The following is a 15,724-nucleotide window of genomic DNA, read 5'->3' as shown; positions in this document are numbered from 1 at the left end:
ATTTAAAACATTAGCTGATTATGCTGGCTTCTATGAAGAAATAATTTGACCAATTGCTGTATTCAAAGGCTTATTGGACTCATGCAGGCAATTGGAAAAGAGAGTCTCCCTAGATGACAGGAAGATGATATTCTTCAACAGAAAGATACCAGAGAGCAAGCTAGCTGCACAGAAGCCATGGGAGACAGGTGGTCCCTCAAGTATCCTGGCTCTATGCCACACAGGCCCAACTCCTTTTCTAATCTTGCTTCTACCCGTGTTTCTCCAAAAAGAAGGCCAGGTCTTATTTTCTTTTGACCCCCCAAAAAACAATTAGGCCTTCTTTTTGGTGGGTTCTAATTATTAACTCACCTCACGGTGATGGCACTGACAGCCCTGCCCAGCAGGAGCCCACTGCTGGCCCACTTCTTCTGCGGCCGCTTGCCGTCACTCCACACATCGCCCCGGCCACCATTTCGTTTTCAGATCAAACGGGAGTTCTGTTATCGGCTGCAAATGCCTTCCGAAAAGCCCTCTGCAGCCAATAATAGAGGTCCGGATCGATCCAGAGCTCTGTTATCGGCTGCAGATGCCTTCCGGCAAGCATCTGAAGGCAAAACGGAGACCAGGGCGATCTGTGCAAGTGGTGGCAAGCAGCCACAGAAGCGGCTCCAGAAGAAGGCAATGCAAGTGTCAGGGTGTGCAAGGTCTGGTAAGTAGGGCAGCTCCACCCCCTCATCCCCACCCTAGCTTATTTTTTACCTGTGTGCCTTGCCCCACCCCCTGCACCCTGGGGTGGGTGGGGTCTTTTTTTTTTTTTTTTCAAAAAGTTTTTATTGGTCAATAAAGGTTTATACAAATACATATCAGGTATGGTAAATTTTCATTTTTCTTATCCAAAATAAGAATTTTACTCAAATTTTTTAACACCTACAACAGCCATATGGCGAGCAGGTGACACGAAGTAGCTACGTTTACAAATCTTAAATACGTAATAAAGAAGGGTCAAGAATAAACAGAATATCGTACAAAAGAGAATAAGGAAAACCAACACAATCCCAAATATCTTTATCACTTCCTAGTTTTGGATCTCAGAACTCTGGGTTCAGCCTGACCCAACTCCAGGGCCGCAACAGCGGCAGCCGCCTCCGCCCCATGGTCTATAACCTCCCTTCTTCAATTCCTGGGTCATCTGATTCCAGGAGGGCTTTGTGTTCCTCCACGAGGCCGTAGCCTCCGCAATTGTACTAATTTTTTCGTAATGCCCTCCCGGAAAATCATCAATCCTCTGGCATCAGCCATCTGAAGCCCACTCCTTCTGGTACAATTTGCTTGACAAAAGTAATATTTCTTTCTCATTTCACGTACCTGTCTGGGAATCTGCCTCAGAATGGCTATCTCCTGCCCCTGTAAATCAGTGCCCCACTCCTATGTTTTCTAAGAATTTCATCTCGTCTCTCTTCTCACAAATTTGACATGAACCTCTCTGGGAACTGCATGCGTGCATATTGTGAATTAACTCTATAAACTCGATCCACATCCCAATTCATGAAATCAACACCTCTCCCAAGAAATTCTCCCAACAATTTAGTCACAACATCTCTCAAATCTTCTTGGTCCACTTCTTCCAAATTTTGAAACCTAAGGAAATAAGACATTTTATCCATCTGTAGTCCAAGCACAGCATTGCCTGTCTTCTCCTCTCTTTTCTGCACTGCCCGCATCTCACCCTCCAGACCTTCCACTTTCTGCTTGTTTTCTGCTGAGACTTGTTGAGTATCCTTTAAATCCTTTTGGATAGTCACAATTTCTACTCTTATTTCCGTTTGGCCTCTTTGCAAATCATCCAGTTTCTTGTCCATATTAGATAACTTTTCCAAAATTCTCTCCATCTCTCCAGCAGTTGGTCTCTGACCTTTTGCCATTGAAAAAAAAAATACAAAATCCTCAGGCAGGCACAGTATCCTTGTAATTTCCTCCGGATCCACCAGGGGGCACTCACAGGAGCAACGAGTCCAGAGTACAGTTAGTCAACCAGGAAGCCGAAGGGAAGTGATGTCATCAAGATTCTCATAGTGAAGGCGGAAGCTGGACTCCACCACTGTTCCCCAGAGGGAGGGGGGGCCTCAAACCCTCCCTCCTAAATTTCTCCATCACCTCTTCTCTCCAGAGCTCCACAAAACCGGTAATCTTCTTATTTTAAGTTCTCCTCTCTCCAGAATGACTCGTGCTCCTTCCAACCGCAGGGGGGAAAAAAACCCCCGCACTCCGGAGCACTCCACTCGCGTTTACCGATATCTCCTTCCCTTCTCCATTCCTCAATTCTTCTCCGTTCCCTGTTCACCACCAGGCTGCTGCAGTTATAAATCCAAAGCCCCGGTGTCACCGGGCACAGCGGCCCAGGCGACGACCAAAATAATGGCCGTGGCCCGTGGCCTCCAAACCCCGCCGAGCCTAGGACGCGCCAGCATCGGTCCCCACAGTCCTGTATGTCGGCTGGGAGACCCCTGGCGAGCCGTCCGTGCGGCAGGTGTCCTTTTCGGAACACCTGGCCCCTGAGGGCCTCGGCGGCGGCCGGATTCGGGCGCTGGAGGCAGGAGAAGCCTTCCAGACGACCGTTGCCGCTGGACACCGGAAGTCGTCTCCGGGTGGGTGGGGTCTTAATTAGGGCTAATTTTGTGGGTGGGGCTTAATTTGATTGCATGTGGTCAAAAACGTGATAGGGCTTCTTTTCAAGGTGAATCGTCTTTTTGGAGAAACACAGTACCAAAGGAGTTCTGATACTGGAAAGATAGGAATCTCAGATATTTACAAGGAGACTGGGGACAGGGCTTCTGCGGTAAATTCTGCTTCTCTGAACATGGACCTCTCCTTCTGCTGTTGGAGGATATTACAATATATTCTTCAAGATGCCCTATTATCAAGCCTCTTGGTGGTCCTAAGTATAGTAAGTTTAATAAGGCTTGATTCCAACAATATGCAAATTTATAATATGACTTGCTTGATTTATGGCTTAACAGGATACACACACTAGAAGAGCTATAAGCAATGCTTTAATAAAAAAGTGGGTTTTGGAAAATCAAAAGATTTTTTATTTTAGAATGAAGTACGTTCTTCACCTTATTCAATGCTTACCCATAAAACACTTTAATACAGGTAGTCCTCAATTTACAAGACTTTGTTTAGTGACCGTTCAAAGTTACAATGGCACTGAAAAAAATGACTTATTACCATTTTTCACACAATTGTTGCTGCATCCCCATGGTCACGTGATCAAAACTCAGACACTTGGCAACCAAGTCATATTTATGACGACTGCAGTGTCCCAGAGTCATGAAATCACTTTTTGCAACCTTCTAATAAGAACTATCAATGGGAGACCATATTCATTTAACAAGTGTATTACTGAGCTGTGGTGGCTCAGTGGTTAGATGCAGCATTGCGGGCTAATTCTGCTGATTGCCAGCAGTTTGAATCTCACCCACTCAGGGTTGACTCAGCCTTCCATCCTTCTGAAGTCAGTAAAATGGGGACCCAGATGTTGGGGGCAATATGCTGACTCTTTAAGCCACTTAGAGAGGGCTGTAAAGCACTGTGAAGCGGTACATAAGTCTAAGCGCTATTGCTATTAACAACTGTAGTGATTCACTAAATAATTGCAAACAAGGTCATAAAATGGGCCAAAGCGCATTTAACAAATGTCTCACTTAGCAACAGAAAATTGGGGCTGAATTGTGGTCAGTCGAGGACTACCTGTACATACAGCTGATTAACCTGAACTTAAAACAACAGAATTTTAGTCATAGAATAGGAAATCTCAACTGCACTCCAGGCACAAGCTTTCTCAGAACACCTCAACAAAACCACTAAAGATTTCTAGCTGAAGATGGATATGTTCTATCCATTTTATCCTGTTTTTTCAAGGAAAGAACTCATCATATTCTACTGCTGGTTTGTGTCCTGAATGCTATCAAATTCCACAGCATAACCATCTATCCCTAAGCCAAATAATAAAACAGCATTGCAACTTGAATACCATACGGTAGATTTTCTGAAATGTTAGGGCTGTTAGTCAGTTATGCGAAATACAGTACACGTGTACATGGATACAAAGGCAAGTAAAGTTTGGAAGAATGTGTCTGCCCGATTACTACTCATTACTTAACTCTGTTTAGTACAACTGCATACCGTATATTTAACTCAAAGAGTATGGAAAAACCTGCATTGAACACTCTTGGCTCAAACGCAACAAAGACAGAAAAATAAATGCAACTAACAGCTCCCTTGCGACTAAGGCTCGCTCTTTCTTTCTTTCTTTCTTTCTTTCTTTCTTTCTTTCTTTCTTTCTTTCTTTTTCTCTTCCTTCCTTCCTCTCTTTCCTTCCAGACGTATTTCTGAAGCCAATTCCCTCACCCCAAATATGTACATGTATTATGTACAATATGTACATAACCAGGAGGAAGTTCGTTTTCACTTCACTGACACCCTTGAACCACCTTTCCGGGGGTTGAAAACCGCCCTCGCTGGTTCTAGGTCTCTCTCTCTCTCTCTCTCTCAGGATTTCAAAATCCGAGGCCGGTGGGGGAGGCGGGGAGAGAAGATCTTCTGGCTATTATTTCTCTCCGACCTTTTGCTAAACAGGCTGCCGAGCTGAAAGGGCAGGAGGAGAGGACGGTCTGGTCTGCGACCCTGCCGCAAAGCCTGGGCGGATGCTTACACAGTGAGTGTGTGTGTGTGTGAGAGAGAGAGACGGAGTGGGAGGGATGGCGAATAATCTCTCGTTTCAAATACTCCGGATATAGGGCTAGCTTACTCGGGCGAAGCGTCCGGAAAGGAAGAGTTGGGCAACAGCTGGCATCCACGTCAATCCCAGCCCACCGCGTCCTTCCCCCCCCCCTTTCCTGTTCCCCCCCTCCCGTCTTTCCTTCTTACCGACATGGCGCTCGATCCCTGCTGTTCCGAGGCCTTCAAGAGGACTTGATGGAAATCCATGACGGGCTCTCCAACGGTTCTTTCTCCCCCCCCCTCCCCACCGCGAAGGCGCTCGGGCGGCGAGGAGCGCCCCTCCGGTTTCTTCTCGTGTCTCTCTAGCTCTCGCTCTCGCTCTCTTTCTTCAGACACGCTCCTCGCCCAGCTGACGAAAAAGTTGCTCGCGACGCCCCTCCCCTATCCTCACTTCCGGCCCGCGGGCCGCTCTTGCCGTCCCTTTTTAAATATCTCCTCGGAGTTTTCGACCGAGTTGGTGGTGGGTTTTTTTTTCGTTTTGTTTTTTTTTTGTTTAGACAAACGTCACTTCCGTCACTCGCAAGCGAGCACGCACGCACGCGCCCTCCCCTTCCCGAATTATAATTAATTTAAAAAAATAAAAAAAAAGATGTGCCTGTACGTCACATGATCGGGCTTTTTTCGGAAAGTCGGTCAGAGCGGAAGGTTCCACGTGTATTGTGGGTGGAGGCGCATCGAGGGTTCGAGTCGTTCCGTTCCTCTCTTACGGAATGATATGGAGGGCCGGGCTGTTGCTTATACGGGCGGGTGTTGGTTGCTTTTGCTGCGGTCTTCTCTGGAGTCGGAAGCTTAGCAGCGTCGGGCCAGGTTGGGGTTAGGGTTTACCGTACGCTACCTAGACTGAGCATCACGATCCACCGGCGAAGAAGGGAATATTTAGGAGCTATTCCCCTTCTCTTGCAATTGCCTGTAGTTGCATGGGTGTGTCCGGGTTGGTCGCTGGGAGTCGAAACTCGAGGATTTCACTTTTGTATGGCTTTTTGTTTTGAACTCCCTATGAATTAATTCACTTTTCATCACGCGTGTATGTTGCAGTAGAAATTTCTGTTATTATATTTTTATTCTGGCTTTGCTATAAATAACTAAAGGCTTTGAAAGTACCTGATGCAGGTAGTCCTCGATTTACGACCACAATGGAGCCCAACATTTCTGTGGTTAAGTGAAACGTTAAGTTTTTCCCCATCTTTTACAACCTTTCTTACCACAGTTGTTAAGTGAATCACTACAATTGATGAAGTTAGCAACCTGGTTGTTAAGTGAATCTGGTTTCCCCGTTGATTTTGCTTATCAAAAGGTTGCAAAAGGGGATCCTGTGACCTTCGGACACAGCGATGGTCATAAGTATGAACCAGTTGCTAAGCATCTGAATTTTGATCACGTGATCCTGGGGATTCTACAAAGGTGCTAACTATGAAAAATGATCATGTCACTTTTTTCAATGCCATTGTAACTTTCAACGGTCACTAAATGAACTGTTGTAAGTTGAGGACTGTTTGTATTTGCATGAGTGTGTCCAGGTAGTTGCTGGAGGTCTAAACTCGAGGGTTTCAATTTTGTCTGGCTTTTTATGTTTAAGTCACCATGAATTCTTTTTATCATGCATGTATGTTGAAGTAGACATTTCTGTTGTTATATTTTTATCCTGCCTTTGCTATAAATAACTGAAGGTGTAGAAAGTACCTAATACTCCTCTTATTTTCCCCTCAATCCTGTGAGTGGCTCTGGCTAAGAGAAAGTAACTGGCCCAGAGTCCCCAACCATCTTTCATGCCGCAAGTCTCCTGGTTTCTGGGTCAGCATCTTCACCGCCACACCAAACTGGAACTCTTCAAACATCTTGATAAGAGTGATTGGCCTTATTTTTATTTGTAACATGCTCCAAATTGTGGAATTAGTCCCCCGGGTTTACGCCAAATACCTGACCTTCGGACCTTTCGCCGCGAACTGAAGACGCATCTTTTTATTCGCGCGGGGCTGGCTTAAATTTTATGGATTGTATAGTTTTATTATTAATTTTAAACGGGGTTTTAATTTCTATATATTTTAAAATTTTAGGCAAAGTATAATAAGTTTTTTAATTTTGCATTTTATAGATTATTGTCTTGTCTGTTTTTATCTGCCTGTACACCGCCCTGAGTCCTTTGGGAGAAGGGCGGTATAAAAATCAAATAAATGAAATGAAATGAATGAAAAATTTTCACATTTTTGTTTCCATGTAAAGGTTTCTCTAATATAAGGTAAGGTAAAGGTTCCCCTCGCACATACATGCTAGTCGTTGCCGACTCTAGGGGCGGTGCTCATCTCCGTTTCAAAGCCGAAGAGCCAGCGCTGTCTGAAGACGTCTCCGTGGTCATGTGGCCGGCATGACTCAATGCCAAAGGCTCACGGAACACTGTTACCTTCCCACCAAGGTGGTCCCTATTTTTTCTACTTGCATTTTTATGTGCTTTCGAAACTGCTAGGTTGGCAGAAGCTGGGACAAGTAACGGGAGCTCACCCCGTTACACGGCAGCACTAGGGATTCGAACCGCTGAGCTGCCGACCTTTTGATCAACAAGCTCAACATCCTAGCCCCTGAGCCACCGCATCCCCTTTTCTCTAATGTATCAGTACCTAAATAGGAAGTAACAGATTTTCTGGCCTGCCTGGTTTGCACTTAACATATAACACTATATGTTGTAGTCTGACTTGTGGACTTTCTATTCTCCGATACAGTTATAAAGGAGAGATTGAAAACCTTTGTTTCTTTGTTTTGGTATCTTGGTAGGAATGGCTAACTAGTTCATTGCAACAAAATTTTGTATAATCTTCATTACGTTATTTTAATAAAACATAGTCTTAGTATGTTGTTCAGCCTTAGATATGAAAAGAAAATATGGTTCATTGAAAATAAAGGCGGAAATGTCTTATCTCCCCTTTATAAGTGCTTGGTGATGAGGACAGGGATGCAGGAACTAGATGTGTAGATTTAATAATAAACTTAGTTATAGTTTAATATTGTTGTAATCAATATGTAACTGCCTCAACTGGTGATAGCACCTGATTAGCCTTGTCTGGATAGAGCCAGGTCTGATTATCTTCAAAATTTTCAGTGAACACTAAGTCTATAAAATAGGCTAAGAATGAAGCATTCCAGAAGACAGCAGTGGCAAACTAATTTTGCATTGCTGCCAACTACATGGATGTGTCTGGGAGGGGGGGGGAAACAGTTCATCTTATTTGTTTGATTTATTAGAAGTTTAAAGTTTTACAACATTCACTCCTCATGCTTATCTTTCTGCAGTCCTGTGAGGTAGGTTGTGCTAAGAGTCATTGGATCAAAGTTATCCACTGAGTTTTGTGGCTGAAGGTGGACTGCAATCTGAGTTTCTTTGATGCCAGACCAACAAGTTAATACAATGCTATCCTAACTAGAAGGAGATTTCATTTTTATATAGCAATCATTGATATTATAAGGTTCAGGTATCATGGAATAAAATATCTCAAAAGTGTTTAAGGGTCAGTTGTAGCAGTAAGAAAGAGAGCCAGTTTACTCTAATGGTAAGGCACCATTCTAGAAACTAGGAGATTGTTAGTTCATGTTCTGCCTTAGACATGAAAGCTAGCTTGGTGACCTTGGGCCAGTCATTCTCAGCCATGATATTGGGCTCTAATAACAAGTCTGTTGATCAATTCCTTTCATAACCAATGAATTAATTCTTGCTTGAGACAAAAAAAAGTTGGCCTTACAGGAAAATTAGAGATGCCCACCTAATCAAAAATCAAGGTCCACCTTAGGATGTTTTTAATTTTAATGAGAAAGGAAGAGTTATAAAAATAATGGGATTGGAGTTGCCAATACTGTTATTAGTAACTTCTCAGCAGCTTAACCATCGGTATTTGAGTAAGTAGATGCTCCATTTTACTGACTGTGGTGTAACCTTTGTTGAAAAAGTTTTTGGTATCATGTAGGAATGGTATAGAATAAAAAAGATGCAAATCTGCTGAATGAGATCTAGATCATTTACAGATTTAAAATATTGCTATAGAAAAATTCCATGTACAATGGTACCCAGTGTGCTGCCTCCCTCCCCTCCATCACACACAGCAAGAGTTCTACAGGTGTTTATTCAACACCACCACCCCCAAACAGGTCCTCAGAAAGAACCCCTATTGCACAGGTCCAAATTCCAAGCTCAGTACAGCGACAGTCACTGGGTAACCAAGTCCAATAGGCACACACGAAGTCCAGGAAAGCAACCCAGAAATCCAACAGCCCAGGATCACGGCATGGGCACAGCACGTTGCTCCAACAACACTAAAGTCCTCAGGGCAGGGGCAGGGCAGCCCTTCATGAGAGGCAAGGTTGCCTCCTTGTGAGCAGTCTAGCTGATCAGCATTGTGCCTGCCTCCTCTTTGCTCTATGTGTGTCCTTAGATCCAGAGGAGGTATGGACTCTTTCTCCTCCTCATTGCTAAGGGAGGCAGCTGCTCCTGGTCCTAGGTTGGAGCTTCCTTCAGCCTCAGCCTCCCTCAGTCTAAGACTGTGGCTCCTCCTATTGACCCATCTGAGGCTACTCCAGAAGGCTAGCATTCTCTGAGCCCCAATCCTGATCAATACTTGGCTCCACACTTTCCTCTACAGACTCAAACTCACCCTTTTTCTCTGAACTCGCATCTGGAGAGGGTTCCAGGGGAAGATCCGTGACACCCTATGCCTGTGAAACAAATGCCAAGGAGATCTCCAAAGTCCTTTTCAGCCCCATGATTCTATATATCTTATTACGGTAGTTTAAAAAGCAAACAAGCCAAATGTTCAACTAAGTACATGGATGCTCTCTTTACTTCAAAACTTCCCTGGCGTGCTGCTATCTTTATTATAGATACAAATCAATAGATTTTGGATATGGGTTTTTAGTGGCAAGTAATTTTTCTCAATCATTTATCCTGATTTAAAATATGTTTTTGTTTATGGAGGTACAATATCAACTGACAGTTATTTTACTTTTATGAAAACCAAAAAATGACTGTAATAACTGGTGAATCAGTAGATGGCACTCTATCCTCTTAGTCCTGATCTGAGGCACTAAATGTCAGCAAACCGTATGAGTTCTTTGTGTTTTATCACATTGTGATAATTCTTTTTAGAAAAATAAATACTATGAAATCCTAGATCGTTGATGTCTTGCCAAATGTGAATCTAAATAAAACTAAGCTTAAAATTTGCCGTATCAAAATGCAGATACTCCTTTACAGTCATTCGATCATCTGAAGTTACAAAAGCATTGAAAAAAGTGACTTAGTCATAGCAGTCCCAGAGTCACCTGATCAAAATTAAAATGCTTGACAAGTCTGTACTGCAATAGTTCTTTCAATTCAGGATGAGGTATAAAGGTAGTCCTCAATTTACGATCACAATTGAGCCCAAATTTTATGTCACTAAGTGAAACATTTGTTAAGTCAGTTTTGCCTCATTTTATGACTTTTCTTTCCACTGTCTTTAAGTGAATCACTGCAGTTGGTAAAGTTAGTAACCCCGTTATTAAGTGAAACTGGTTTCCCCATTGACTTTGCTTGTCAGAAGGTCGCAAAAGTTGATGCACATGATTCCTGGACATGGCAAGTGTCATACATATGAGTCTTACCAAGCATCTGGAATTTGATCATGTGACCATGGGGATGCTGCAATGGTCGTAGGTGAAAAACGGTCATAAGTCACTTTTTTCAGTGATGTGATTTTGAACATTCACTAAATGAACTGTTGTAAATCGAGAATGGATCAATTTTCTTGTACCATTTAAAACTACAGTCCTTGAAAAAAGACATAACAGGCTTGGAAAAATTACTAAACAGTAGAGTCAAAGATTGGGGACTTGAACAGCTTTCTTGTGTGGAAGAAATTAGATTGTGATTCTTTTGCTTGAAGACAATTTAGGGGAGAAATGATTGAGGTGCATACAATCATGCATCGAATTAAGGAAGTGACAAAGAAATTTTTTCCCCCTATCTCCAAGCGCTAGGCCTGCCAATGAACCTGGCAGGAAGAAGATTCAAAACAGGCAAAATAATTTACTGCATACCCTGTTTTCCCCAAAAATAAGACATCAGGCTTTTGAACGCATGGCAATAAGGTCAACTGCTTATTTCAGGGTTCAAAAAAATATAAGACGGTCTTATCTTCAGGGAAACATGGGTAGCAAATAATGAACCTCTGGAATACATTACTGCAATATATAGTGATGGCTACTAACATGGATTACTTTGAAAGGGGGTTGGGCTCCTTTGTGAAAGTAAAATCTATCATGTCTGTTATCCTTAAACACTCAGTATTTCCATTGGCTAAGAGTAGCTTGTCTATAACTACTGTTGCAAAGGAACAATGGCAGGAGGGAAGTACTGTATATCTCCTGCCTGATTGGCCCTTAAAGAGGTCTGGGCATGATCCAATAAAGATATTGCTATATTCTTGTAGAAATATAGAAAATCTAGAAGTTTAAAAAATTGCTATTTTTTTCTTGTCGAGTCTTGAAATGTGACTTGATTGCATCCTCCGAATATTTTTTATACATTTACTTGTATCTCATCTTTATTATTTTTATGAATAACTCAAAGCGATGAACAGATCCAACATATCTTCCTCCTTCTATTTCCTCCCACAACAACAATCCTGTGAGGAGGGTTGGGCTGTTTATCTTACTGGCTGGTTATCAAATAATGTCAGGGGAGAAGATTTATTTTAATAATCCTGTAAATCCAAAACAAAATGCATATTTTTATATGGTTTGTTTGCTGCCCAAAGTTTCATCGGATAGATAGGCAACCTTGCAAATTTAACAAACAAATAAATAAATTGATAGGTCCATGTAAATCTGAGTTCAGCTCAAAGGCAGCTTTGTTCTCCTTGTATATTGCTACATGTATCTGCTCTGTATCCAAGCAATAAAACCTTTCAGGCCTGAGGGCACTTGTTTAGTATTTAACTTCCTTGATTGGAGATTTACAGTGTTTGGGCTTCTATTTATTCATATATTCTGGGTAAACATAAAATTTACAATTCATAGTATCAGCAGTCTAACAAATTTCTGCTTTTGCTCATTTCTTAGAAGAAAACTTCTTATAGAGCGAAGTCCTCTCTCCTTTCATGCACAGTTTTTATGTGAAAAAAAAAGATCTCTACCTATCTTTGACCTTTCTACGTTTCTTCTAAGACCACTAATATGCCTCATTTACCAGCTTTTGAAAATTAGATCCCTGCGGGGGAGGGGGGGGCTTCTCCCCATGGTTGAATCAAAGTGGTATCGGCAGTCCTTGTGCCACCAGTAAGCAATTGCTATAAAATTTGCTTCCCTCTTAAATTAGGACACAGCTATAACAATACCAGGAAATGTCTTTACGGGTAGTCCTCACTTAATGATTGGTCACTTAGCAACTATTCAAAGTTAGGATGAACTTCTCCCCCCCCCAAAAGTACTTATGACCCAGATTAAAAATTCTTATGGCTGCCCCACCCTACATTTCCTTGATTGCATTTTGGGTGCTCAGCAGTTGGCCTGAATTTATAGCTGTTGGCAGTGTCCCACAGTTATGTGAACCACAATTTACAATATATATTTTATTTATTTTTATTTTATTTATTTTTCACATTTATATACCGCCCTATGTCCCTAGGGACTCAGGGCGGTTCACAGGCAATTAAAAATACATATAAATACAAACTAAAATGACACGTAAAAAACTTATTCCATAGCCAAATTGTTAAAAACAGTATAAATAATAAAAACCCATTTAAAACCAGTAAATTTAAAATCTAATCCAGTCCTGCGCAGATGAATAAGTGTGTTTTAAGCTCGCGACGAAAGGTTCGGAGGTCCGGAAGTTGACGAAGTCCTGGAGGGAGTTCGTTCCAGAGGGTGGGAGCCCCCACAGAGAAGGCCCTTCCCTTGGGTGTCGCCAGACGGCACTGCCTAGCTGACGGCACTGCCTAGCTGACGGCACCCTGAGGAGTCCCTCTCTGTGAGAGCGCACGGGTCGGTGAGAGGTATTCGGTAGCAGTAGGCGGTCCCGTAAATAGCCCGGCCCTATGCCATGTATATATATCTTTTTGTCATGACACGCCGACAAAAAAATACTCATTGCAACCAGAAGGATCGCTTAATGACTGCCAGGTTTGCTTAATGACCACCACGTGCATGCGCATGCACGCACACACACACACAGAAAATCAGGTCACTCACAATATGACCCACTTAACTGGCACTATCTACAACCATAATTCTGGATTCAATTACAGCCATAAATCAAGGAGTACCTATATCTATAGCATATAGGGAATGTTAAAGAATTGGGAATTGCCCTCCCTTCCTAAAAAGTGTTTTTTTATGGGTTTTTGTACACTTGCTATTTTGTTATCAGTAAATGGGAGCAATAGCCTAGTTTTCAGCAATCTGACATGTCAAAAAAAATTACCTTGAACAAAGAGCAGGCTTTATAGTGTGTAGAAGTTACTGAAAAATTATGTTTAGGCTGTGTGTATTTGTGATTTATGTGTTAGAGACACTGGTTTTTAAATCCATGAAGCTATGGGATTCTCCCATTGCTGAATGAACTTTCAATGTGGATTGAAAGATATTTCAACTGGCCTATTTGTTAGGGAAGAAATGTATGAACACATCATCCTTGTGAAAATGCATGAAGGTGAGAAAAGTAGCTGCAGGCAAAATCCATAGTTTTAGAAGCTGGGAATACTATTGTTTTTTGTCACAGTAGATAATTATGTTACAGCTTCAGCCAATAATGTACTGGAAAATTACAGCTGAGCTGTTTTAAAGCATTCCAAAGGCGAGTCATTATGAGTCCTGTAGAGAAATTCTGGAACAGCTTTTGTTCTTCTATGCATTCATCCTGCGCTCCTAAATTGACTACAGTAGCTGGGCATTAGATGTATCAATTAAGAAGTTTCTTGTCGCTTTTAGTGATGCAAATGATGACTGTCATAGGGCTGGAAGGTGGAGGACTGTATATTCACTGCTGGAACTCTCACATATGATGATGCTGTGTACTAAAATAGGAGAAGTGCAGGATATGCTACAACTCAGTTTTTACTCGTGACTTTTCAGAGATGCTGAGCTGAACTGTACACAGACATAAACATTTCTAACTTCCCTCATCCCTGCAAGTCAGAAACATGTTATTATCAAGCATATGTGTGTTTTAATTCCTCTCCCATTTTACACTTTAATACAATAGTAGATGGTTTAGGCATACTATAATAGTGTAATTGTATGAGGTTGTTATGGTTTTTTAATATCATTTTATATTTTTTTTTAAATAGTAAGAAATAACCCAAGTTAATATAAAGTAAGGAAGAAGTAAAAAGAAATCAAAGTGAAGGCTAAAAGTTCAAAAAAGAAAGAAAAGGAAAAGAAAAATATAAAAGAAAGAGAAAAATAAAAAGATGAGGCTTTCAATTGTTTTTATAGCATTCCGTATGCCTTGGCATAGAGTTATACTGGCTGCATGAGCATGGAAATGTCTTTGGAAAACTCTGGCTCCTTTGGCTAAGAAACAGAGATGAGTACTACCCCATAGAGCAGTTATGGTTAACCTTTTTGGTGCCAAGTGCCCAAAGCACGCACATGCGATTGTACATGCGAATGCATGCACATGTGCCCGAACCCCCAAAATGCAATGCACCCTGCTCCTGCGCATGTGCATTCGTCCCCTAGGCATGCGACCCGCCTCCCGTTTTGGTTTCCGGATTGGTGCAGGAGGCTTTCCAGACCCCCGCGCCCCGTTTTAGGCTTGGAAAGTCTCCTGCATCAGCCTGCACCCCACTGCACATGTGCACACGCATCCCCACATGCGCCCGTCCCCCCATGCATGCGTGGCAGAAACTTGACCAGCCAGCCGGTGGGAGGCACGCGCGCATGCATGGTGGAGCTGGGCTGGGGCAATGGCTGGCATGCCCGCAGACAGGGCTGTGCATGCCACCTCTGGCACGTGTGCCTTTGGTTCACCATCACGGCCCTAGTGTAAGATACAACTGGACAGGGGAAACCTTTACCTTTTTACAGCAGTTATAAACTGCATTAAGTTGCTGAGTGTGGAAACATGGAACTTCTCAAATTCCAGAGCAGGCAAGGGAACATCTGCTTCAGTGATGAAAAAGTTTTTGAGGTGTGAATGTCTTCCTATCGTGCTATCTCAGCCAATGCTGAGTCACCTGAACTGCAACTATCTTTTGGTTCAGAGAAAGGAGAATGAAGAGAATGAATGGAGATGCTGTGGATCTTACTTCCTCCCCACCTACTACAAGCAAGGTATCCAGCTTTTTTTTTAAAAGATCCACTAATTAATGCTCTGTATCTAGAAATCCTAATGCATATCAGCTACATTTATTATTGAGCCAAATTAATAAATAAAGCAGCTATGGGAGTTGGCTCTGTAGTAACAAACCTACCAGGATTCTAATACCTGACAAGCTATAGACATTTGAAAACAACAAAATAATTTGTCATGCAATGAACCTATATTCCAAACCAGGAGGTTTGTTGCACCATCAGAGGAAATAGGTTATCATATCACATGATTCTGTTCACCGTTGGTGCCAATATCAGGTAGGTGAGTTAATTTACTTCCGATGGATCTGTGGTGCACAATGGACCAGAGGTTTTTTTTGGGGGGGGGTTGGTTGGTTTTTTTTTTGGAGATACTGCAGCTTAGGGACAGCTTCCCATTGGCAGGAATTCTTATCCTATGGTATTCTGCTTCTGGATGCTGATCTTAAGGGGAACATCACTAAAACCTATCAGTTTAGCATTTGTATATGTTGAATTATGAAATATTTTTATTCTGTATCCATAGATGTTCTCTGAGTGCTGAAAGGACAAAGATAAAAGCTGAAGAATGCACACTATAACATTCAAGTGGCACTATTTGGAATATATAAATAAATCAACACTTATCTTTCACAAACGCATAGCT

General features: G+C 42.2%; 1 protein-coding gene and 1 long non-coding RNA gene across 2 annotated transcripts in view; one reads left to right on the top strand and one right to left on the bottom strand.

Moving 5' to 3' along the window:
- Nucleotides 1-6,902, bottom strand: part of SPTY2D1 (SPT2 chromatin protein domain containing 1) — a 22,028-nt gene extending 15,126 nt beyond the window's left edge. Inside the window, exon 1 of the mRNA XM_058158286.1 lies at nucleotides 4,912-6,902. Within this exon, the coding sequence (XP_058014269.1) occupies nucleotides 4,912-4,971 (60 nt within the window). The 5' untranslated portion in view covers nucleotides 4,972-6,902. The remainder of the gene's footprint in view (nucleotides 1-4,911) is intronic.
- LOC131185645 (uncharacterized) lies at nucleotides 4,031-15,724 on the top strand. Its single transcript, XR_009152203.1, has 3 exons — nucleotides 4,031-4,699; nucleotides 14,991-15,060; nucleotides 15,605-15,724. It is a non-coding gene; the product is annotated as an uncharacterized LOC131185645 (long non-coding RNA).

The sequence above is a fragment of the Ahaetulla prasina genome, chromosome 1 (assembly GCF_028640845.1).
Source record: "Ahaetulla prasina isolate Xishuangbanna chromosome 1, ASM2864084v1, whole genome shotgun sequence".
Classification (NCBI taxonomy): domain Eukaryota; kingdom Metazoa; phylum Chordata; class Lepidosauria; order Squamata; family Colubridae; genus Ahaetulla; species Ahaetulla prasina.
Note: the sequence above shows the minus strand (reverse complement) of the source record. Positions and strands in the feature narration are given on the sequence as shown.